The sequence below is a fragment of the Solanum verrucosum genome, unplaced genomic scaffold (assembly GCF_900185275.1).
Source record: "Solanum verrucosum unplaced genomic scaffold, falcon-dt-bn FXZP01000206.1, whole genome shotgun sequence".
Classification (NCBI taxonomy): domain Eukaryota; kingdom Viridiplantae; phylum Streptophyta; class Magnoliopsida; order Solanales; family Solanaceae; genus Solanum; species Solanum verrucosum.
The window spans coordinates 1,643,845-1,670,659 of NW_026020104.1; the positions used below are offsets into that span (position 1 = coordinate 1,643,845).

The following is a 26,815-nucleotide window of genomic DNA, read 5'->3' on the forward strand; positions in this document are numbered from 1 at the left end:
ATACTGGATAGCTCAAAATGCAATGCAAACTGATAATGCGCATAAATAACTGATAATGACACATTTCAAACTGAGGCATGTATTTCTGAAATAATTGAACTATCTGGCCTAGCATGTGTAATTTAAGAACTAAAGAACTACATAGCTAGGGTTCTGAAATTCATGCAATAGACTGAATATGAACATACTAATCTGATTTGGATCATTCTAACAACTAAGATCCCAATAATGCTAACATTCAAGAAACCTTAGGTCTAGTCATAATAAGGGAATCAAGAAACTGACTGAAAACTAAGGACCTAATGGGTGAAAGGAACCCATTAGTGAAATCCCACATACCTGGTGACGAATTCCACAGAGAAATATTTCGATTTTGGGGCTGGAACTGGAGGAAACTTGTTGCGTTATTGAACTTAGGATTGGTCGCCTCTTTCTCTCCTTTTGCTTCTAATTTTCTAAGTTTTGATTAAAGATCTAACTTGGGTAAGTTTTAGTTATGTTTCTAGGCTTAAACTGACTAAAACCACGAAATTTAGGGTTAAAACGACGTAGTTTAGGTGTCCAACGAATAAGAAAAAGACCTTAATAACCCTAACTTAAACTGTAGACAGGCTAACCACGACCACCTTCACGGACTGTGAAAGGGACCACAGACCGTGAATTCGGTCGTGGTCTAGACTTGGTGACTACTAGCTGAGGGTCTGAGTCCATGATCCCTACCACGGTCCGTGTGAAGGACCACGGACCGTGAAAGTGTCTGTGGTCTCCACTTTGGCTGTGGTCTGGACGGACTAGCTAGAGGGCTTACTGGTAAGGCTCCACGGACTCCCCCATGGGCCGTGTGAAGGACCACGGACCGTGAAGGTCCTCGTGGTCCTCACTTAGGCATGGGGGTCTAAGGGGATGGATAAGGAGGTTCACTGTCTCGACTCTACGGGTGCCACCACGGCCCGTCATCAAGACTACGGACTGTGAAGGTGTTCGTGGTCTGATGTTTGGGCCTGGTCACTCCAGGTCAAGACCACGGGCAGGTCTACAGACCGTGGACCCTATCACGGTCCGTGAACCCTGTCGTGATTCACTGCTTCAGGTAAATTTCTGCAAAAAAAATAATTCTAGGTCTAGTTTTCGAGGTGTTACAGCCAAGCAGAAGCAGACCTCTTTTCCCTTTCCCGTACTGATCACAAAGTTGTGCCGGCGTGCTGGAATACCATGGGATGCTGCTAAAATCTTGATATTATCCTATCCTTTTTCACTGACATCCGTCGCATTGAGGCTAAATATACTAGAGAGGAACCTGACAGGAAAAAGGCAGCTCCGGTGGACACATTCCCGGAGGTGGATATGGATTGGATACCTGCAGACTCTGGCCTCTGGGCCTTCAGGTACTTCTGCCGCTTCCACTTCTTCACAGATTTCGGTCACCGCCACCTCGTCCCAGCCAGTCAAGATTACTTAGGCGATGATCCTAAAAATGGGGAATCTAGCCTATTCAGCTGATGTGAGGAAGACTCAATTGGAGAGATCCATCCCAGGGATGATTGAGAGTGCTATTTTGGCTGCATTGATCCCCCTTCAGGCTTCTGTTGATGATCTGGCTACTAAGTCACAACTTGTGAGAGCAGATAGGGGGAGGCCTCCGAGGTTGCGGCTTTGCAAGCCAAAGTAGCAGACTTGAGAAAGGACGTAGACTATTTGAAGTCTACCGAATTCACTTCATTACTGAAGAGGGATGATGATGTAGATGCTCCTGAGATCCCTCCGGCTAGCACTGACGATGTACACCATGATGAGATCGCAGTGACTTAGTCAGATGCTGAGACCGACGAGAAGCAGATACAGATACATGATGAGCGCATATATAAAGACTTGCCAGATCTTGCGAGGATGTGTATGCAGTCGGTGACCCAGACATCACTTACCGGGACCTCCTTGGCTGCTCCTAGTGTTATTACTATCCCTGCTGAGGTGACTCTGAGTACTGAGACCCGAGACCAGACAGATGCATCGGGCACTGATGCCCAGACAGATGGAGCGACTACTTAGACAGGATCCCCTCTTTACCTCCTTCTCTGTCTTATTTTATTTTACTTTTGGATATTTTCTTTTGCATTTAAGGACAAATGATTTTCGTTGTGGTGGGGTGAGGCCCACTTTTGTGCATATTAGTTTTGTTTATATATTAGGTTTTGAGCTAAATTCGTGTTAGGTTTGAGCTTGTGGCTCCTTGCTTTTAATTGTATATGATTTTTGACCCTCCCAGAAAAAACTTGCAACCTTTTGCATGTGTTGAATGTGGTTGTTCTCTTGCAAATTTGAGTATCAATTTTGATCAATACCGATGACTCAAATAGTGATCATAATCGAACATAAATGAATGTGTGGCTATGACGAGGCCAATTGAAGTTGCATAGACAATATGTGAACTATTTGCATCTCGCTGTGACTAGCCAATTATCGAATCGAGTCTCTTGTGATGAACATTGCACACTAGAAAAAGTGTGGACTCTTGTTTGACTTTAGTGTAAATGCCTTGTGTGATGAGCTTACCGTGAACCATGCATGATGACACCTAGAATTTGCCCTGTTGGTCCGGTTGACTAAGTGATGCAATTTCTTGAGATGATCTTAGGCAACTTTAAAGAGTGTGAACAAATTTGAAATTATACCTCTTTTGTGGCTTACCTTGTGAGTGTGTGAACCTCTTTTGAGCACCCTTTGAACCTTAACATTTTCTTGGAAGAAACTTGATAACATTGCTCCCTTTTATTGACCCATTACCCATAATCCTCATGATTTATGGTTTGTTTGAATAGCCAACTTAGGCCAAAGGCCTAAGTTGGGGGTGTGGTTAAAAGAGAAGGCAAATCAAGTAAATGCAGAGAAGTCCCTTATGCCCATTTTTTGAGAAAAATGGAATCCCTCCATATAAAAAAAACAATTGTGAAATAAAGTTGTGGAAATACAAAGAAAATGGGGTTCCCAATGACGCATGGAAGATGAATAAGAGGTGACTTTTGAGCTTGAATGAAATTGATAAAGAGAAGGAAAGAAGGTGTTGTTGACATCACATTTCATGAGGAATTTTAGCTAAGCCTAAATAACCATACTATTACATCAGCCCCGTTTCAAGCCTTGACAAGACCTTTTTGATCTTGAATAAGCTGAAGCAAAAGTCAATTGGAAAATAAGGGCAAACCTATGGGTGAAATCATGCATTGTGTTTATCTTTTTTGAGTGTGAGTGTTGATCTTGATTCCGGAACTTTAATTGATTGAACCATTGAGTGAATATGGAATCATTCTTTTTTGTGAGGGCATTTGAATACCTTTGTTGAGCCTGAACTTGCATTTGAAGCAAGTATAGTGAGCTTGAGATTCTTTGGTAATGGTGAGTCACAACTTGAATCTTTGAGTGCACAATTGATCCTTGCACAAGTAAGTTGAAACTTTTTGTGTGCATTCATGATTGCGTCTTGTGTAGCACTGTTTGAGACATCCTTTTTGAACTGCTGAACTTGAGTTTTACTTGGGGACAAGCAAAAGTTTAAGTTGGGGGTGTTGATGAGTCCACAATTTGGACTCATTTAGGGCTTTATTTTGATCAATTTAGTGCCCTCAAATGCATATTTTGTCTCAATAATTGATGTAAATTCTTAAGTTTCAGGTATTTGAGTTGAAAGACAAAGCATGGACGCTATCAAGCAAAAAAAGGAACAAGGCGGCTGAAAGAACGAAGAAATAAAGGCTTGAGGATCGCCTAATGCATTAGGCGAGTCGTCGAATGGCCTTAACCTCGCCCAAAGTTCCAGTGCGTTGAGCCCTGAAGGAAAAGATCAAGTTGGCGATGAAAGGGTGCAGTAGGCGTGTCGCCGAACAGTTCCACGAAGCAACACCATATCGCCCAATGATTCAAAATGCAAAGATAGTGAAGGCAATAGCTGAAAGGCGATGAACCAGACCAAAGGGCAGATCACCGAGTGCATCGGCAATCCCGACTAACTGCACCGAGTGGTCCTTCGCAACACAAATTTTTGAAAACTATAAATACCCATTTAAATCTGTAGCTTAGTATCAAGTTGTAGCGAATTATTACTGATTTTTAGAATATTTCATTTTGAGTTCTTAGAGTTTTTGGAGACATTGTTCTTGAGATTCGAAGGTTTTCATCTCCAAGAAATTAGAAGTGGGTCTTCAAGAATCTTCATCCTTGACGTGTTTAAAACATTTTCTATCGTACCCATTTGATGGAAACACTTTTTGGTATCGATTTCTATCTTTTATCATGTCTAGCTAAAACCCCAATTTTTGGGGTGTGATTATGTAAATATGGGTTAAATTTATTATTGGGTATTGCTCATTGTTAGTCTATTTTTTGTTTAAATGTGATTTCGTTTAGTAGTTGTGTTTGAACTTAATGGGATTGTAGTTGCAAATACGATTTCATCTTAGAATTTTTAGCTTGCTCGAGAGAGAGGTTTTAAAACCAAAACTCCTAAATCGATAGCATGTTGTTATTGGGTCGTCGTGGGTTCAGCTCGAGAGAGTGAATCATAGACCTTCTCCCACGCATTCAGCTCAAGAGAGTGAATGGGATAAGGCGAAGTTGTGCTTAATTGCTGTAACTCGGTGTTTGAGAGAAACCGAGTTGATTCGGGGTTAGTTGTTTGAGAGAAAATTTACCCCACTAAAGTCTAGCTTAGTTACAAATGTTCAGCAATTTACTATCAATAACATTTACCCTATGGTTTATTTTATCCCATCTTCCTATCACATCCCAAGAATCACGTCTCCCTATCTTGCATCTTTATATTTTTGTTATTTTTGGATTATTAGTTGAATACAAACCCCCCATTGATAATTGACATTCGTGTCACTTTTTTATTTAAAGTGTCTTTTTCGTTAATGTTTATAGCTATGATTGATTAGAACATAATTTTACTTTTCTATTTAATTCTCGATTACTAACCGCTCCCTTGGGACTCGACCCCAACCCATTCGGTTGGGTTATATTACTACACGCGATCGTTGACACTTGAATTGGAAGTTGTCTTTGATTAAGTCAAACATCAGTTAACACTAGGAAAGAATTACTATTATTAGGATTACTACGTTAAGAACTATTACTTTATTTACAAATCCCCCTTTTACGGAAGTAAATCAAACTAAAAGTACAAATAACCATAAATTAGCCTAAGTCTAGACCATATTCCTCGTGGAATCGATCCTAACCTTAGTTAGGTTCTTTATTTGACAATGACCACTTATACTTCTTTAGGGAGGTGTAATTCGGGCATATCAATGAGATGAGTTTTGTGCTTGATGATAAAGCCGACTTAACTTGAACTTGTGCCATGTGTGGTGAGGCATTGTGTATTCATTGTATTGCATCTTAGTCTAGAACTTGTCTTGTATGTTATTGAAGCAAAATCGAAGTGTTGCTTTGTTTAGGAAATGATAATAGGTCTTCTTTGACATGTTCAGAAATTATAACATTTTCATATACTAGCACTAGTAGCCCCTTTGAGACTGCAACCTTTTGTTGGTAGTCGCATCTTCATCGAAACAATTTTATTGAATCCCTAGTTGTTTGCACCATGCTTATAGCATAGACTAATTGAAGTAGTAGAATTGAAAGTCAAATGATGGTTTAAGTGTCAAAAAGTGACCAATGATAGCCACAAGGTGATGAAAAAGCCCTCATTAAAAGAATGATCCCCCTATAAAAAAAATTAAAAAGAGAAATTTTGGTATATGAAATAAATTTCTAGGGGAAATTCATGAAATAAAGTGAGTTACTTGTGATAGGATTGTTAAAGAGAGGACTGAAAATAAAGAAAAGGGGAATAAAAGAGTGATGAAGTCTAAAATGTACACACTGCGTAGGGATGTGTAAGTCACTATTATATAGTTTTCCTACCCATCCCCTAGCCTACATTACAATATGTGAAAGTCCTACTTGATTCTTTTCAAAGCATGCTTAATTAGTGGAGATGTACATAATGGCCAAACCTATGGTTCTTTGTGCATACATGCAAAGTTTCTTTGTGAGTTTGAAGTTTGAGTTTTGATGATAAGTTCATATATTATAATGAATCTTGTGAGTGAGTTGTGGATTATTTTCTTTGCGTGAGATAGGTGATATATGATGGATGCCATGAAGTTTAATGTTTAGGTTGCTAAAAGTTGTCGAGTCAATACTTGATGTCATGTGGTGTCTATATGGTGGCCAATGCCAAGTGTGAATGAAAACATGTTTATTTTGACTTGACAAAGGATTCCAAAAATTAAGTAACAAAAGCCCACATGCTAGTGTTAGTGTGTCTAGGTCTAGGGAATAAGATGGTGAATTTTTCAAGGACGAACAAAGCTCTAAGTGTAGGGTGGTGATCTTGGGCGTATTTTTATGCCTAGGAGCAAAATAGCACCCATGTTTTGGCTGAGTTTGGGGATAAATTCATTAGTTATTAATAGTGTTGAGCCATGTTATTACATTAGGACTAACCAATATGATTAATGTTGGCAGGTGGTTAAACAAGTGGAAAAGGGGCATATAAAAGGCAACGTGTGAAGCAAAGAGTGGGTCCAAGCAAAAGAGCACAAAGGATGGGATGTCAAATAAGCAAAAAAAGTCTAAATTGAGAAAACCCTAACCATGTATCCTCTCTACAATGCGGAGATGGATTATTTATTTCCTATCATGCCCCGAGGCTACCCTCTCGACGTAAGCATGGGACCTAGGATCACGTGCGACTCCAAGTTAACCCTGCGATGGCATATCATAAGCAAACTGAACATATCTATGAAAACATGAACAAATGCGGAAGCTAAAACATGAGAAAACTGAATATGGGGAATACCCAATACTGATCTGAATATAAATAATATGATAGAGTTTAGTGATACTGAACAATCAACCAAAAACTAAAGGTGAATCTAATACTATGTCTGGAAAAGCCTCTAATTGACTAGAGTTGTTGGGACATGTCCCAGCTAACCCTAGCAAAACTGAAACTAAAATGAAAGACTAAATCTGAAAACATGTCTATTGTCCTCAAAGTATGAGGACTCATCACTGAAGTTGTTGAATATGGATCGGGAACCGGTCTACGCGTGATCTGAATGCTGAGGACCTGAACCTACATCATGAAAAGATGTAGTGCAAAGTATGCGTCAGTACTTGGAAGGTACTGAGCATGCGTGATAAGATAAAAGCTAAACAAAACATATAAGCTGAACAAGCATAACTAAGCAATGACATAATTTGAACATGATGGAAATATTAAAATATAATGAAAAGAACTGAACTGAATGCAATGACCAAGTACATAACATGCTGAGAATAAATACTAAAGTATAACTGAAAACTTGGTCAAATACATTAGAGTCTGACTGTGGGAGTTACTATTAACTGACATAAAACCATGTGAGCTAAACGTGGAGTTCGATGTATACGCCCCATCGAGAGGACCCAATATACCTTGCCAGGGGTATATAGGCATAACTGGCGTGATCACTAAATCTGATGCCCAACATATGGGACTTATAACCTACGGGGGCACGTAGTTCTGGGACTATGAGCGTACGCTGAAACCCTAGTCTACTCGGTGCTAAGCCTACTCCCAACTGAATATGTATATGATACATTATGACTGAAATACTGAAATGTTGAATAGCTCAAAATAGTGAAATACAAAATCTGAGAATGTAACAATTATATATTGATAATGTGACATGCAAAAACTGAAGCATGTATATATGTTTAACTGACCTAGCATGTGTAATTCATGAACTAAGAGAATCTACACAACTAGGGTTCTACGTTTCATGCAAAGAACTAAGCAATGATTCCACGAAAACATGATAATCTGATTAGGAATATTCTAACAGCTAAATCACAACGAATATCTAAGGTTTTAGAAACCCTATGTCAAAGCAAGATATAGAGAATCAAAAATCTGACTGAATTTTAGAACCTAGTGGATGAAAGGAACCCACCCACATACCTGGTGGCGAAATTCACGGAGAAATCTTTCGATTTCGGGGCTGGACCTAAAGAAAACTTGTTGCATTCTTGGAAGGGTTTGGTTCTTCTTTTTTCTCCTCTTTTGTTCTAAGCTTGGTGAATTCTAGAGAATAATGGTTTAGGGTAAGTTCTGACTAAGTTACTAGGATTAAAATGAGTAAAACGACGTAGTTTAAGCATCAAACGATGTAGTTTAAGTGCCCAACGCATAAGAGAAAGGACTAAAATGACCCTAACTTAATTCTGATGAAGCCCATCCATGGAGGGACCTACGGTCGATCGTTTGACTTACTGGCCGTCCTTTGGGTTCATCATTCATGATCTTCCCGACAAGGCTTCACTAAAACGAGCATAATTTTTTACTCCAAAGTGGGATTTTAGCAAACTCGATGTCGTTGGAAAAAGGATTCAATTATCTTTCATTTGATTGGTCTTAGGCCACCTAATAACTTGTGTGCTAAGATTTATGACCGTTTAAAGTTGACCCAACAATAACATGGACTGTACTGATCGATCGTGGGTGGGATCAAAGACTAAAGATTTGGGCCCTAACGACAGAACCCCACCTATGGTTTGTGGTCCCACCTACGATCCGTGGGTGGTTTCGTTGGTACTGGCACCAGATTTTCTCAAAACTAGGATTTTCTTCGTTTTGAAATCCGAGGTGTTACATTTCCATTGTTTAAGACTATTGAGATATAAGAGTATGTATCCTCTCTGTGTCACGGAGAGGAGGAGTGTATTTGAAGATTAATTTATAAGGCATCTGCGTGTCGCTGACCTGAGTCCCAATTTTCTGCCGACTCTCCTAAATTATAAATAAACTTGAATTTTGTTAGTTTAATGTTTCTTTTTCTGGATTTTAAAGAACGATGACTTTGGGAGCGATTTCATCGATTTGCAGGGTTCATTCCTATTTTTCACTTAATTCAATCTCTTTTATGTTTATTGAATATTTCAAGATTGAGAATCGTATTATGAGTAGCTAAATTTCAAAGTTCTAGGGTTGTGGCTACATGATGATTGTATTTTATTAACTTTGATGGATTAATTTTGGTTATCATATGAATCTCTCTTTTGTTCTTAATTGAGTATTTCGTGACTAGACACCATTGAAATAAATGTATTGTCTGAATTGAACTAAGGAGGGGAACAAGGGAATAAAACGTGGGGCAAAAGGAGCATGATCTTCTCTAGGTTTAGGGTTGATTTGTATCTAGGATAGGGATATACGTAGAAAACATGGTTGGTTAATAGACATGATGAAAACATAATGTTCGATAATTGGTTCAGTTTATCCCCGCTCAATGATGTAGTTAGACTGCCAATTACCATAGGTGATTAGAGTTTGGGAGACCAAGATCATACATTTAACCCAATAATCAATGATTCGATAATCGATTGACATCCATTAAAGAAGATAATTAGCATGAATCCATAGCAGGCAATAACCCTGGAATTTCCCAAGTCATTGTTTGAAATCTAATTAAAATTGAATAGTGGTAGTTACTTTATAATTAATCACTTAAAAACATATATCACTCTTCATGATAACACTTTCTCTAAATTCTAATTGTTTGAAGAATTGAACACGATCTAATCTTAAGTCTCTGTGGGCACAATACATGGCTCTTAAAAATAGCCACTTTAATACTTACATGACCACGTACACTTGCGCGTGCATTTTAAGTGCAACAGTTAGTGCCCTTGGGCTAATATTGTCTATGTTGATACACCACCTTCCGACTTGGTTTCTCGTAGACTGGGGTGGTTGGTTCAGATTTGCGATGGCAGAATACCTTGTGGACTCGTGGTGTCGATTTTTCAAAAGTTTCTTTGCTTGGAGTATGTCCTTGGAGCTGGGCTCATTGTAGACTTGTCGTTCCTATGATGGTTGTCCTTTGGATTAGCGTGGTTAACTTCAGGAGGTTGTGTTTCAAATGGATTTGTTGGTTTTAATGGTTAGAAAAGGATTTTGGGCTTTGCCTTGGGCTAAGTTCCTCGATGTTCAAGTGGAGCATGTTATTTCATCTGAGGTTTATGTCGTATGGTCTTGCATGTGGATTTCAGTTGATGCTGGAGATTTTTAGGAGAGCTAAGGACCGACATGATGTTCTTGGTGGTTAGAAGATGTTAGATGTGGAGCATAAAGGTAAGTATTTCGAAGTGTGAGTTGGGTTGCATCTACCATTGTCCTGTGTTTGCTCTAGTTGGTGGTCCCGGTGTGGTTTTTATTTTTGCAGATGAATCTGGTGCTTTTAGTCAAGTTCGATTCCATTGGGGAAATATTGGAGCCATAAAAGGAATTGGGGGAGTTTTTGAAGTTCTGAAGTGAACTTGAGGATTTTCCTCTTAGCCTATGTTATGGGTTAGCATTGCACGATTCGAGAGGGTGTTTGAGGGTTGGGCGGAGCATGTGGACCCAATATCCTTGTCATCTTGTGCTTGTACGTTATGACCGTCCTTCTACTTCTTTAGGATGAAATTTATTTTAGTAGTGGATGTTGTAATCACCCTCCAGGTCATTTTTGTGCAAGTTTTTGTGTTTCGAAGCATTTATAACTTGAACACTTGACTTCGGACAAAAGTTCATGAAGACGTCCTCAAAATGTAATGTTAACGGTTCTATCAACTCCAGAAGGGTCATTTTAGGCTAGGGGCATGGTTGGTTCAGGCCCCGAGGCTCCCGGTACAAGTTGAAGTTGTTAGGCATTTTAACTTTGAAGCTTAAGCCAAGGTTTGACTTCGGTCGACATTCTTGATAAACATGCTCGAATGGAAATTCTGTCAGTGTAGTTAGGTCTGAAATGTCGAGTTTGGTTTAAAAGGATATTTCGCGCAGTTCCCAAGGCTTACAATCTCATTTTGAGCATTCTTGTGGATTTTAGCTTAAAATAGAACTTGGGTGTGGGATCCGCTTTTCTTCAAGATGACTTCGGATGGAATTTTCAACGGTTCCGTTGAGTTTGAATGCCAATTTGTACGGGTAGCATATTTCATTTGCACGCACGAGGTTTTGAACTAATCTCGGGCACCTGTTAAAGAATTCAGAGTTTGAGAAAACCTGTTGAAGTGGTGTTATCTGGTGGTGCAGGCTTGTAGAGACCAAAATTTGGACTTTTAAAGATCAAAATTCCTTTTAGTGACCAGATTTCTGGTATTTAAATATCGAAAATCAACATCAACCCTCATTTTCAAACTTTGATATCTCGTGCTAGGAAGCTTAATTTTGGGTGATTCAAGTTGTGTTTCTTCTGTAATTGGCTTGGTTACGTGTTGGGATGATCATAAAGTGTCGAGGACTCTCCGATTGAAGTAATTTCTTCCCCCAAGGTGCTACCCAACTCTCTTTGGTCTCTTTAAATGGTGATTTTGTTTCATGTGCGTGTTTGGGCTATTTTGGGCATGGAATTGAGCCCCATTTCAGGGCACAAGCTTTGTTAGTCGATTAGGACCTTTTGACAAAGTCAATTTTGGGATTCCCTGCGCGGGTCTCATATTCTCATTTTTTACTTAACTTTGGTTTCATTTCCAATTGTTGTGATTTTTGTGTGTAAATAATCGTAATGATGTTGTGATCGATAATTTGATGATGTGGCCGTGTTTGGAGGCATTTCTGAAGCAGATATCCCTTGTGTGGTGGATTTAGAGCACTCATGATCAGCTTTGAGGTAGGCTTCAATATAATTTCTTGATTGAGCTTATTAGATAATGCTTAGTATAGATTTCATGTGATTTTGGATTAGATTTTCCAAATATTTAGCTTTCACCTTATTATTTCATATTTTCTTGCACTACAAGAAAACTGTTAATTACATGGAGACTTTGTAGGGGATTAGTATGAAAATTTGCAGGAAAATAAGATTCATGTGGATTTTCATACTAATCCCCAGGAAAATCCTCATGTAATTCACACTTTTTTTGTAGTGTTGATTTCGTAGGAGCCTTGGGATTATTTGCAGGTTCTAGGATCCTTAGTTTAGGCTTGTAACTTCATTTGTGGATTAGTTGATCTCGTTTATCCTTGTTAGGTTTGTTATTTGTTGCTTTAGGCTAGGTTTGGACCTTAGATGTCTTAGATTGTGTTTTATTGCCCTTGTTGTTGTGAATTGCTCCCGGTAGGGCTTGTTTTGGGTTGTTCTTCTTGTGTTGGTGCTTAAGACCTTAGTGGTTCGTAGTAGCCGTAGGTTGGCACTATTTGTGCGTAGTTAGGGATTGGAGCGGTGTGATTGGGTTAGGGAGTCATCCCTTGAGTTTTCTCCCCCTTTATTGATTTGGAATCTCTTTTTTGATCATTTTACTTGTTGTTTAGCAGTAGGCATGTTGTACCCTTATTGAGCTTATGATTATATTGTTGGGCCCAAGGCTGTGTGCGAGGATCAGTTGGATCCCATGTTAGTATTCTCTTCCTTGATAGTGTGGTTTGGTTGTTGTGTATTTATTTGAATTGGAGTGCCTTATTTGGATATGGGTGATGACATTCATTGTATTGTTTGTTCATTCTCACAAATTTATGGTACGATCCCGATTCATGCATTGGCATATTTATCTTTTATGTTGAAACATTATTTTACTCGACTCTATTCTAAATTGGTTTTAATGGGAGTCTTAACATCTAGATAACTTGGTTTCTAGTTTTTGAGATTATAAGGTGTCATGAACGTGCTCCTTTCCTACTTGAGCTATTAGAGGCATCTTGGATTTTCTCTATTTTCACTTGGTCATCCGACGTGTCGACACCCTTTCTTACATGGTTTTGGTCTTACTTACATCAATGGGTTACTCTTGCTAGTTGGGCTGGGAATTTACTGTCTGGATGGGCGACTGTGATTTGCATGAGATCCTCTTCGGAGTCGACATGCCCCCGGGTCACTCTTGCTAGTTGGGCGGCTTACACCCTACGAGTGGACTGACTGGTTGGGCGGCCTATATTATTCATATGCATTTCCTATCACCAGTATACTTGTTTGCTGATTGCACCCTCTGGTTTTATGGGGGCGGTTGTGTTATATTTGTAGATTGTACTTTCCCGACTTATGAAGTATGGTTAGGTTATTGTTTGACTATATTTTGTTTTATGTCATTGTTTTCTTTTTAGCTGATAAGCTTTGACTTTAGAATTGTGGTTGTGAGCCTCATTGCCCTAGGTAGTTGATTCGGTATCTCAGCTGCTTTCGAATAGGTTATTGGAGTGCATTCTAGGTACGTTCTTGACTCGACTTCTTACCCCTTTTATCCTGTTTATGTTCCTTATTGTTGTCTACATTAGCATCTTCTGTTTAGTTACTTGTACCTTCATGATTACTTGTGGTTTATGCTTGCGTTATTTTTTAACTCAGTTGATCGATCCCTACTGAATATCGTTTTGATACTCATACTACACTTCTACTCCATGCAGATCATAGTTAAAATTATGGTCATTGATTTGGAGTGGTGCGAATCAACTTGGAGTTCTAGAGACTATGGGGTGAGCTTCCTGAAGTGCGGAGTTGCCAGTTTTCGTCTATTTTTTGTTAGAATTAGTCTTTATATTGTATTCAGAGACAATTGGTACTTATCTAGTATTTGTAAAAGCTTTGTACTCTTATTTTGGATTAGATGCTCAATTACTGACTAATGGCAAGTCTTGGGATGGTTCCTTGTGTTGCATTTCTATTGATTACCCTTTCTTCGCCTCGTTATAAGCTTTATGCTTCTTGTTGTTGACTTTCACTTGGTAGTGTGTTGCTTATGGCTCCGGGCTAAGGGTTAGGCTTACCTACTGGTGAGGTGTAGTAGGAGTCATCATGACCTGAGAAATCGGGTCGTGACAGGGATGTTCTCAATTACTAAAACAAGATAGTATACTGCTAAATCTATCAAAAAATCAATTCACGCTAATTACTGACCTTCATGTAATTAACTAGTGATTAATACACAATTTCTTTATTGTCTAAAAACATGATGCTAGAATAGTAATAGGGATGATAATAAAAATATGTATCTCTTTTATATTAATTAAATTTATAAAAAAGATTTGGGACCTTTAAAGGCCAAATATTCTATTACTCTTTCTTCCACTTTATTCTTTTCATTAGTTTATTTTAAGAACTCTAAAAGATAATACTAAACTAATTTAATATCCGAAAATAAGTTGTTATAGGATAATTAGGTGAAATGATGTCTGCGTTGATATTTACTTTTTGATCGACTTGATTGTAAATATATTCATCAAGTTACAATAAATTAATACATATTTAGGGATCAAGAAATTTTTTTTAGTAAGAATCTTTTCCAAAGTTTAGTAGGGGAGACTATATGTTAAAGTTTACAAAATGTGTTATCATTTGCTTAATGTTTGTCTAGTAAGAATCTATTTCAATGTTTAGTAGGGGAGACTGTTAAAATCAAAAAGATATATATTATCATTGGGTTTAAAATTATTACATTTATTTTTAAAGTAGGTTCTCTCTTTAATCATTGTGTTGGATGTTTCTTTGGTGGGGGGGGGGGGGGGGGTCTAAGAAATAAAAAATGTTAACTGTAGTTATATGTGACATTGAATTTCTAAATGCTAGAAAAACTTTAAGCATAAAATTTGATTAATACTTCTTAGTTATATACGTTTTTGAATTTTTTTTTATTACATAGGCATTTTGATCATGACTTCACAATTAAAATTACTAGGCGAATGAATTTTACTATGTTGAGTGCAATATGAGAATTTGATTCCTGCTATCACATTTTGTGCGCTTTGAGAGGTTGAACAATCATGACACCGCAATAAGATAAGTTTTCGGCTAATACGTTGCATTTTGCTCTCCAAGCATGCTTAATATCAAACAATTGACATAAATTACCTTTAGACAACAAGGTATACAACTTTTTCATTTCAAGCAATTTAGTTCAGTTATGCCTATAAACGACAATGAAGGTGCAAAGTTTTACTTTTCACTAGTTCTTTTCTTCATCAATTTCTTTATCACAGTAAAAAAAATCATTTCAACATTGCAAGGACTTACATTAGAACAGGCGAAATTCAAAACATAAGGATAGTTCACTACAATGTGAGTTTCATGCTTGAAATAACCTTATATTCTTTGAGGTAAGGAGTTTGCATGGTTGGTTCAATTGAATCAATGAATCTAATTTATTGGAAAAAGGGGGGGAGAATATAACAAATAAACAATTAACTGATTTGTTATGCATGAGTAACTTATTCACGATTTATTTTTCATTATTTGGTGTAGTTGAAAGATATGTGAAATGATATTCTTATTCATTTTTATCCAGCTCGAAAAGGATTAATAAGACAATATTAGATGTATTTCATATTGCAACTCCAATCCAAATTTTAACACTGATAAAATTAGAGGTGCTTTCTGAGAAATTGCAACTCCGATAAATGGTCTAGATGACATATAAATCGAGATATATGAGGAAGTTGAGTGCCGGACAATGTCAAATCTGAAAATAATTAATAGGGATAACCACATTGCAAGAAGCATCGGCAATAACAACAAAAAATGTTTTGTGGCTAGTGATTTAGTGTCATCAACAATGGATGATTTTGAATAGAGGACTTGCTGAGGCATAATTTATTCTAAATAATTTGTTCTTCCTATGTTATTTTATCAAACTCCAAGAGATGTGCTTTTGAATTTTCATCAACTTTATCAAGTATATGACTAATCAGTGAACGTGTCCGCGCTTCGCGCGGCTATAAAAGATTAGTACACACAATTTTATTAAATATTATTTCTTCTATTTCATATTAAATGATTTTTTAAACCTTTTTTGATTGTTTAAACTAATCAATTTGTTCAAAGTTCAAGATAAATGTTTGATTTTTTTTCCTTATTTGTCCTTCCCTTTAAGGTTTTACATTTTTCCAAACTCTTTTGAATAATAACTATTTTACTTTTAAGAATAACTTGGGAATAACCAAAAGGAAAATAGTGGGAAATATAGTTTAATATATGTCCTTGAATATTTTTCTTAATATAAAAGGAAGATGTATTTACAATATTATTGCTATGAGCTTTATTGTTAAAAAAATAAATGAATAAATTTATGAAATCTTTGTATAATCTTCTGAGAGAATAAATTTATGAATTCTTTGTATAATCTTTTGAGTTCTTGTTGACATTCACTTTCACAAGAAGATTTATAGGACTACAATATGAAATATCAAATAATGTATTGTGACTATTGATTATTTTAGGGGTTTCAATAATAAAAAGTTATTGGAGTAATGAAGATAATAACCATTAATTTTTACATAAAAAAAAATATTTCTATAAAACAACTAATATCTCACATATTTATCGATATATTGTTTTCATGTTAATCAATATATATTTGCTACAAACTAATCATTGTTTACATCTTTCTGATAATAAATTTAGATACCCTTAAATTTCCATACTGATGCACAACTGGTGTTTGATAATATGTCTGAAACAAATCAATAATATTGTTTTTCTTGCTTCTTTCCTTTTCTTTTTCTTTTTTTTTTTAGTTGAATAAACAAGCGAGGATTGTAATGAAGTTGCTGGATGGTGAGAATTGCGAGGTCAGAACTAAACTTTTCATTTCTCGAAAATAATTGTCGCATTAGTTAAACACACTTGAAGTATTCTAGAGGGTAATATAATTCTCAAGTACTTTTAGAGTGTTCTTACAAATGGCTATAACGTTGAAACATTATTTTTACTTCTCGAGCACCAAACTATACTGTAATCCTCGAGTTCTTCTTCATATGAGAAAGTGAAAAACTAATAAATGCATACACCTCTACAGAATGAAGAAGGCATGGATGGATATCACTCTCAATTTATATGGACTATGTAATTCTTTATCTATTCTTTTCCGATTTCTCATTTGTATCTTGCCCACGACATAATATACGTGATTTATTATAATTGCTACACACTTTCATTGTAATCACAGTTAAAAAGTATTGTTCTTTCATCTAAATAATCAGGGGTTAAAATCTCAAGTGGTCCTTATTAGATGGAGCTCTCAAATTCACTCTTCCTAAAGAGTCTCATGATCTGGATAGGGATAGCCAAGATTTTCCCCAGGAATTTGAGAAAGCTGCTACTTATGGACGAAATGAAAATGGCAGTTGTATTCGATTATTCAAGTGCAGGGTTGAAGAAAAGGCCAGTCTTATTAACTACGTACAATTGAGATTTATTTTTTCCCGTGACGTTTGAATTGATACAATTGAAATATATGTGACTAAGATTTGCTTCTTCTCACATTATCTTGACTGTTCTTATGTTGTCCAATAATAAATATCTTCCTTTTTGAGATATTTGATTACTGAAAAAGAACATCTTTTTGAGTTCTCGAATTAATGAAAGAATCTCGCCCTGATAGTGAAGGAACTAGGGAAATAAACTAGCAAAGATAGTATGTTGGTTATTCCAGCTCTTTCGTTGCCTTAACGTTCCAGATTTACAAAGTAAATTAATATGTACTATGTGTTAGTTTACATGAAACAACTATAGCTTTAACCACATGATATTAATTGATCTTAATAGATACTTTTACAATTGTTCGGATTTGACATTTCATTAGCTTTAGCCTAACAGTTCAGCTAAGAAGCTATAAATCATGAATTAGTTGCCTAAAGTTATATATTATTTTGCTTTATTTTTCTTTCCACTAATCTCTATATTGTGTCTGTTGCAAATGCAGACTATGACAACATTTATGCCCGCAACAACCTTTCAAGTATGATCCCTTTGTGTAGGTAAACACAAAGCTCAAAGGACATCATAAAAGAATAATTGGGCTTGCTTTGTCGAATGTTTTCAACGTCCTTATATCTGCAGGAGCAGATTCTCAGGTAAATTAATTTGATATAGGTGTATTTCGACATATACCTTACTTAATAGAAAAATATAGGTTTTGTGTTTTGGGCAAATTTGTTGCTTGATGTTGTTGATAATAGTTGTTGTCGTTGATGAACAATTTCAGCACTTTGGCCATTTTTCTGCTACAATCTGTTGAGGCTAACAATGAAACAACTTTGCTTATTTAGCTACTGTTTGGCATGTTTATCGTTACATCATGTATTTGATGAGAATTAATTATTGTCTTTGATGAGGTTGAGTGCTACAGTTTGACACCTCATTTTGAAGTTGAATCACTATTGCATTTTGGCCTGTTGCTGCTCCATTTTGTAATGTTTTCTGAGTCCGGGTTGTTGTAATTTTTCTTTTACTACTGCTGAATTTTAAACTAAGATATTTGCTATACTTTTTGCCAAATTTGAGCCAATGGTTGATATGTGGTGAGCTAAACTTCACTGCACTTGTAATTTAGCCATATTGTCAAAAATATTGCTATGATAACTATGGTACTTTAGGCAGAAATTGAGGCTTAAGAACTACTGCATTTTTGCCAAACTATTGTTGCATTTTTTAGTTGGTTGGGGTTCATTATTGCTCTATGTTTTCGTGAAAAAAAGGGTACTTTAAGGCGGTTTGAAACAACTGCTTCACTTAAATATTTTCATCTATTGCGCTTTAAATGTTTAATTGATTCGAACAAATACTATTGACCGATTAAATTCAATTTAAGGCCATGCTCCTTTGAAATATCCCTCGGTTTGGGTCACTTGGCAAAAAGGTGATGACCAAGTATCTAAATAGTGGTAAGACAAAGAAACTCATTTAGAATGGCCGATGAGCCATGAGCTAGCTTCCAGCCATGTTGATGATTATGACCATTTCACACATACAAAAGAAAGTGTTATGTTCTACCCATGTTGGTACATAAGATAATTATTGTTAATGAATTTTCTCACTGATGCTTAAATGTCAAGTTCAATTAATCATTCTCATAGTCTTGCCTCAGTGTTTCATAAATTTCTTTCCTCCAAGAAGAAAAATTAATTGTTTGATATGCTGAAGTCTAAAATTTTCATTACAAATGATTGAAAGTATGTGAAATAAATAACTCTAAAATATAAATGGTAGAGAACAACATTTGAGGTCTATAAGCTTGCTTAAAGATTGGATCTTCTTATATATGAGTGAAACCTGATTTGAAAGGCTCGCCCTACTTATTTTCGCATTATGCAGGTTATAGTAAAAAATATGTTACTTTTGTAAAATGATTGACCAAGAGGATTATGACATCATGTTGGAGTTGACACTGTCATATGTCTCTTTTCTAGATCCATTGGTGATGCTATTTGATTGCATCCGCTTGCTTGATCTTTAATCGTCCGCTAAGCTCCTTTCGCCTATGTTGTCTCAGTCTTGGATAGAGTCCATTACCTATCTTTCTTTGTTTGAATGAAACTATCTGATGTCCTTTCATCTCAAATTGAATGCAATAAGAGTGTTAAATTCAGAGTTTCAAAGATCTTCGATGGATTGGTATATATATATATGTGTGTGTGTATTTATATGTATATATTGTTATTTTGTATTGATATTCAAAATGCCTAAATGATTTTCTTAGTGTAAACTTATGCTGTTTGGATTCTTAACTAAATAATGTTTGTAAGCCTTAATTTTCTCTTGCTGACCATATAAATCGTTCATTCTACTTCTATTAAAGATTAATGGTGTAGAATCTACACCTACTTGTGAAATTATATTGCATTTATGCTCAATATGAAAGATGCCCGTTGCTTCGAGACTTAGACCTTCTGTTGTTCAAGAATGCAGTGACAAACTCCAGAGCGTTGGACGAATTGGAACGTGTCAATCACCAAGTATATCTGACCTAGTTGACTAGCAAATTGTAGGTCCTCCCTAATTTAAAGAATAAGTCCTACTAATTTTGCTATGTTCAGGTAAGCAGATATCTCCTATCTTAAGTAGTAATTTATTGGCTTTTGTAGAGATGGAAGTTTTATGTATATATATACCAACTGTAAAATTCAACTTTGACAGGAGTTGAAACTTGCTTCACGACGGAGCATTTTGTTAGAAAATTCAACACTTTTTTAGTGGGACCTCAAAGATAATATACTGCTTTGATTTTATTATTATAGTTGCATATTATATAGCTTATGCAGACATCTAAAACATAATTAACAACTTCTCCAGGTATCCTTTCGAATGATTAATTCACTGCAAGAAATTTCGATAACGACTAAGTGACTGAATTGATAATACAAAGTCTACAAGTTTTTTTGAGAATTAAAAGTTATTTGGTAGCATTTTCATTGTTGAAAAAAGATAGGAATGAGATGTGCCGCCTCATACGCTAGATTCATAAGTTGGGTAAATTCTTTAACCAGTTTGAAGTAATCTGTTGAGGTTATTGTATATCTTGCACATCCACTCTACCTTTTCAACAATGAAAAAGATATTAGAATAACTCTTAATTCTCAAAGAGATCCTAAGAGGCACCTTCATAGCAATTTGGCCTCTTAAGTCATATCCGCAATCATCGTTCGCTGGATCACACTCAACATAAATACATAATACACGTACTTGGACAAAGGTAAGTGATTTCCACCACTTTTATTTTCTATTCCATGTTTATAAAGTCTCAATTACTTCTCTACTCTTCCTCAATCAATCAATTTAATAATACAAAAAACAAAACAAATATAGGAAATTACACAATCTCACTCTCCTCCACAAACATAAATGAAAGAGCTTTCAAATTTATATAAGGGCTATATATATATATATATATATATATATATATATATATATATATATATATATATATAAATAATGGCCTTAAAACAAACTTGGACCAAAAGTTATTCAAATTGTTGTACTGTAAATAACATCTGAAAAATCATAAGTTATATTGTACTGTGAATAACATCTGAAAATCATAAGTTATCTAATTATGGAGTTCAAAAAGAAACTTCAACCAAAGGCTGGTCAAATTGTACTGTCAAATGTAATAACTTATTCTCTTTTTTGACATAATTTCATTCGCTATTAAAACCCATCAAATTTCCACGAGACACATCACTAAATAATTAGACCAAAGCCTGTTCAAATTTGACTATGAAATGTAATAATTTTGTCTTTTTTTTTTGCACAATTTCATTGGCTACCAAAACCCCATCATTTTTTAAGAAGACGCCTGTACTTTTATATATATTGTATTATATATTTATTATTCATAGAGCACAAATTTATTAGGCTTTCATTGAAGAAAAACTTTTTCTCCCTTTCTCAGGTATTTTTTTTCTCCTTTTCATGTTTTCCTTTTCCCATTTTCAATTTTTCTTGCAGATTTTGTTTGTCATCAAAGGAGAAAATCAAAATGGGACAAAATTAGAGTTATTATTTTCACTTAAAATTCTAATTTTATTACTCAGCAGACAAATTTGGGGGTATTTATTATATTTTCTAATGTTTCAGTAAGTTAGGGATAATTATGTTCTTGCATGTTCCGAATTTGATTCAAAATATTCATATTGTGTTTTCATTACATTTTCTGACTTTTAGTATGTGGAGAGAAATTATGTTGTTGCATGTTCCTAATTTAATCGCCCTTGTTCATGCAACCACAAAAAAGAAAGGACTTTGACTCAATAGTCATGCTATCATGCAGATACTACTGTTTGGTTAAATATATTTCGTCTAAACATGGTACTTAGATTGAACATCAACCGAATAGAATTAGCAACACGAGATTGGATTTGTAAAGTTCAAATTGTGGAAATCGGACGCCCGCGAGAAAGTCCTGACAAGAAATGTAGATTCCAAAATTTGATTTTGGAAGATGAAGAGGTGAGCTCATTATATTTTATCTTATGAATATTCTTCTTTTTCTTTTTACCTCAGATGAACATTTTTCCATGGTTTTACTGTTGGTAAGTAGTTAGAGTTAATCTCAGCTTAGTTAATCTCAGTTTTTTATAACTCTTACTTTCAAGAATGCCAGATTAAGGCAGTAATGTATGCCGATGAAATTGAGCAGTATGCAGATAAGCTTAAACTCATGAATACCTATCTCATCTCTACCGCAAAAGTCAAAGTCTCGCCAACTTCATACGGCAAGCCAATACATAAATTTTACTGGGTTCTTGACAAAGAAACAGTAATTGAACATATCAAACCATCTAACGAACTTGAGAAACCACTTCCACCACCAACCAAGCTGGATATCACAACCTTTGACCGCATTCCTCATATGATGGTTGATTCTGCTGCTGAAATTGGTATATCGATCCTAATAGCTATTATCAGGCTAAAATATACATGTTTACTAATACACACACTTACAACATTTCATTATGTATTATATAAGCAGATATACTGGCAATCGTTCTTCGTTGTGGTCCTTACGCAGGTCGCAGTCATCAGAAGTGTCGAGAAATTACCATTTGTGACAATCAGTAAGTATAACATTTCACCTTCTATTTTCCCATTTTCTGAAAAGATTTTAAATAAGTAAACACTTTTTTTGGTTTGTTTGATCGGATCATCAGTTATCGTCTGGGTGTTATCATGGTACTTAGTATTCTCTCTTCACATTCTCAGGAAAAATCAGTTTCTCCTCACTCTATGGGAGGATTTCGGAGAAATAGAAGGAAATGAAATTGAAGCTAAAATGGCAACAGAGGTAGATCTAATTGTAATCCTCGGAAGGAGTATAGGAATCTCTACTTATCAAGGTACAGATGCGTTGAACTCTTTGCCAACATAATTTTAGATAATAACAAAACATTGTACAAGCTATGTGTTATACAAGGTTGTCACTGAAGATTAGGTTCAATTCAACAATACGTGTGGATCCTAATTACCCACAAGCAGTAGAACTCATCAACTGGTATTCACATTTCATCATTATTCTCTAGCTTTAATTTGCATGTAAAGAACTTACTAAACATATTAGTTGTTGTAACAATAGGGCAAAAGAAAACAAAGCAATGTTGTTAAGTCGTGCGTCAGAGAAAACCTCAACAAGCTCATCTGCCCGTCCTATGGTAGTGACTCCTGACGGCCAACAAGTTATCTCTATTGCAGAAATGTCATCATCAGCTTCTGTAAGTCATACTTCAAGTTGATCGTTTGAGGGTATGCTTATTAATTTTCTGATTGTCTAGCTTTAGCTAAATAATAAAAACAAATTATATTTACTCATGAGTAATTTAAGACGTATTATGTAAATGATATTTTTCGACAGATGGGACTCTTCTATGTTGAGGCAGAAATGGACATATCAGATGAATTCCAAGAGTTTTGTGTGATTGAATGCTCAGGATGCAAACAGAAGAAGCACACAAAGGATAGAAAGGATTTTGAATGTCCAAAATGCAATCGGAAAACAACATTAGTGCCTCGGTACTATACTTTTGACTTGTAAATTATAGTTTGTACAAAATATAGCGAATATTATACACAAATTTTAAACTTGCCATGATTTTAGGTGTATCTTTCAAATTGATCTTATTGATAGTACTGCTACAACCACAACATCTATCTCTGGTGAATTGGGAGAAAAACTACTATCCATGACAGCGGAAGACATATTTGACATAACTTGCTTTAAGGTGATCTCCCATTCCCGCTGGCTACTTGTACTTATCTATTGTCACAACACCATATATCTTGAGCAGAAACAGTTTAGCATATATGTTTAGTTCTAAAGAGTTTGTTGTGACTCTTTACATTTACAGAGGCAATCATTGTCTGTTAATCATGTCCATGAGATGCTGTCAAACAAACTATTTCAAATTCAGCTAAGGAAGTCATCTTGGGGAAGCTCAAATAACACACATGCAACTTTGTCCATTCTTTCCTACATGGAAAAGGAACATACTCCGCATAGCACTACTGATAGGAATTCTAAAAAGATAAGGCCTTTGGAAATAAGTGAGGTGGAGGTGATGGCAACAACTACTACAGCTGGTTCTTCAAATGCGATGCCAAAATTTGAACCACCCACACCAACCAAAAAGGTGTAAAAGGTCAGTCTACATCTGACCTTCACACCAAACTATGTCACAATGATTAACAATTCGAAATATTTAGAAGTATTTAAAAAAGTTCTGGTAAAAAAAACTAACAGAGTTTTAAAAAGTAAAGGTAGAATCATTGAGGTATTGGAAGAATATTGTTCATAATGTGATCAGTAAGTTGTGCAACTCTTTTGAAATCCAGAAAGTATACTACTGGAAGAATTTACAACCAACTACATTTCTCTTCCTCCAAAGTTATAATTCATTTGGGATTTCAATTTTTTTTAACTGTGTTGGATTTTGATGATTCTGAGTTAGATTACTGATGTAATTAAATTCCTTTATACGAAAGAAAGTATGGAGAATGAAGAATATGAATTAGATTATTTTAGTTATAACAATTGAGCAGCTTGATTACTTCAGAGTAGACCATCTCTTTGGGTAGTGATCTATGCGTGTTTGTCAAGTTATTAAGCATTCAAATGTCTTTTATTTTTATGGAAATGAATTGTGAACTATTGCCATACCAACAATTCAATACACTTATGGAGCATCTATACTCTTAAACATTGATTCCAAGAATGATAAACCTCAATTATACTAATTACAGAGCTGATCACAAAGAGATTCAACAGGGAATCTATCACTTTTATCGTGATTCCATGACTTTCTTTCTATTTGATACCTAATGGGCATATAAATTTACCTTGAAAGTTTTGCTCATTCTAGGTGATTAGCTCCCCCCCCCCCCCCCCCCGTTATCTGACGTGTATTGTTCTTTCTGAAATTTCCATTTGCTCTTTTCCAGTTTCTAACTAAAAATGTGCTAGTTTGGAGGCTAATATTTAAATTGTTTTGCTATGTGTTGCCATATTTTTCAGTTTCAGACAGACTTTAAACTGTCTAATTACAGGAACTCCCTCACACCATTTTGTGACTTTTGCTTAATAGGGAGAATAAAATGAATCAGTCTCCCTATGCTATGGTTTTTTGAATGAAGAAGATTAGCTACTAAGAAGTGAACTCCGGCGTCCTCTACATATGATAAACAATGACATGCTAATCTTATATACTAAAACTGAAACATTTGCTATCTTATTTTGGTTGTATTACATTAGTTAGTATTTGCAGATCGTTCAAATCGACATCATATTGATGTCTGTTGTACATATTCTGAATATTTCTAATAGTATATAATATATGCTATTATCCATCTTCTGCAAAAGTAATCACCCTTGATTCATTAATATTAATATTTTTACAAGCATAATATTTTGACTATTGGGCCCGTGCTTGCCACGGGCCTCCCCCATCTAGTCTCTATATATATACATATAAGCCAACAATATATATATATTATATGAATTGGACTAGCACAGCATATAGAAGTTGCACCAAAAGTAAAGTGAGTTGTACCAATAGGGTTAATTTGGTAATTTGACTCATGGCTTTCTAACTAATGTGTATATTCATCTGTGAAACATGTGTCCTAGCTACGTGATATATCGCTGTTCTTTTTCATCCATTCTCTGTCCCAAGAAAAAATGCTCTGCAAATGGGAAGGATTTTGCAAGCCCTAATATGAAATTCTCACTTAAACTGCATACCTTCCTAGGTATGCAATGCTTCTTCCCTTCCTTCTTTCTTCTCATTTTTGTTTTGCCTTTTGATTTTAGATCCGTTTTGTCGATTTTTTCATTCGATGAGTTCCGACTTTTTATTTATTTATCAATTTTGGTGTTTAGGTTGTGGTAATGTTGCATGCACTGAATCTAAACTTGATTGGATGTTGTTGTTATGGTCGTTTACTTCTCTTCTTCTCCGTTCTCCCTCTTTATTGCTTTGTATTTCAATTTTTGTGCTTTGATTATTGAAATGTAGTGTTTCTTCCACTTTTGTTCTTGATGTGGGTCAGTGGGTGTTTTCTCAATTTGTTAATTTTTCATAAATAGGACTTTACAGGTACTTGGAGAAGAAAGGTAAGGAAAGAAATTGAAAAGATGCCATGCAGGGAACATTGAGCATTATCAGGTACATCTAACTTAATTTTGATTTTTTTTCTCGAAAACACTTTCAACTGGAAGGATTAGCTATTAGAGTTACCCTATTTTCACAACCCGTTCTCCTATGTGGAAAGTCCAGTATTTCTCCCTCTTTTGTTGATTTAATTTTCCAGTTGGATATGCAGTTGAATTATAATGTTGAATACTAACATATGTATATGTAGATAAACACAAACTATAATTTGCTTATATGACAAGGGAGACTTTCTTTGAACATGAAGAATTCTTTGTAAGATAAGTTATTTATTTTTCATAGAGTGCAAGTTTCGGTATATAAATAGCAAACAATCTCCATTTTTAACACATCTTATTCATTTATCTAAAAGCAATTGAAAAATGCAGATTTCAATCAACAGTTATCGCCTTCAGGGAATTACAAAATCGGCTCAGAGATTTGCTCCTATACCATTTGCCCCTAATGGTTTAACTGAAGAATTTTATGATCTGGATGCTTATAACCCTGCTGAAAGTAAGTTCATTATGAAACTTCAAGTTCATCTAGAACGAATGAGCCAAGAAGATAGTCACAAATTTGATTTACTTATCAGGTACTATTATAAATTTCTATTTCTACTAAATTTTAAAAAACGTAATGAAGATGTACGTGTTCAGTTTGAAATAAGCTATAAGATAGTCATGTTATGATTTATTCAGTTCATTACTTAATTGATGTAAACAGGTGCAACATTTACTAGGAACAGACAGAAGACATACAAAGATACATATTAATTAGGCGTCATTTCCATGATCACATTCATACTTATCGGCTCCGTTGACTCCTCAAAGTCAAAGTGAAATTCTTGAAGAAAGCTTTCAAGGTCACAAGGAATGACTGGTATAT

General features: G+C 35.4%; 1 protein-coding gene across 1 annotated transcript; it reads left to right on the plus strand.

Moving 5' to 3' along the window:
- The first annotated feature begins 21,593 nt into the window (after window positions 1–21,593).
- On the plus strand, window positions 21,594–23,917 carry LOC125825101 (uncharacterized). The gene is made up of 9 exons (XM_049504447.1): window positions 21,594–21,734; window positions 21,880–22,168; window positions 22,261–22,345; window positions 22,491–22,634; window positions 22,702–22,779; window positions 22,861–22,996; window positions 23,137–23,294; window positions 23,380–23,503; window positions 23,630–23,917. Exons 1-9 carry the CDS (start codon window positions 21,594–21,596, stop codon window positions 23,915–23,917), a joined length of 1,443 nt encoding a protein of 480 aa, XP_049360404.1.
- Window positions 23,918–26,815: the final 2,898 nt, after the last annotated feature.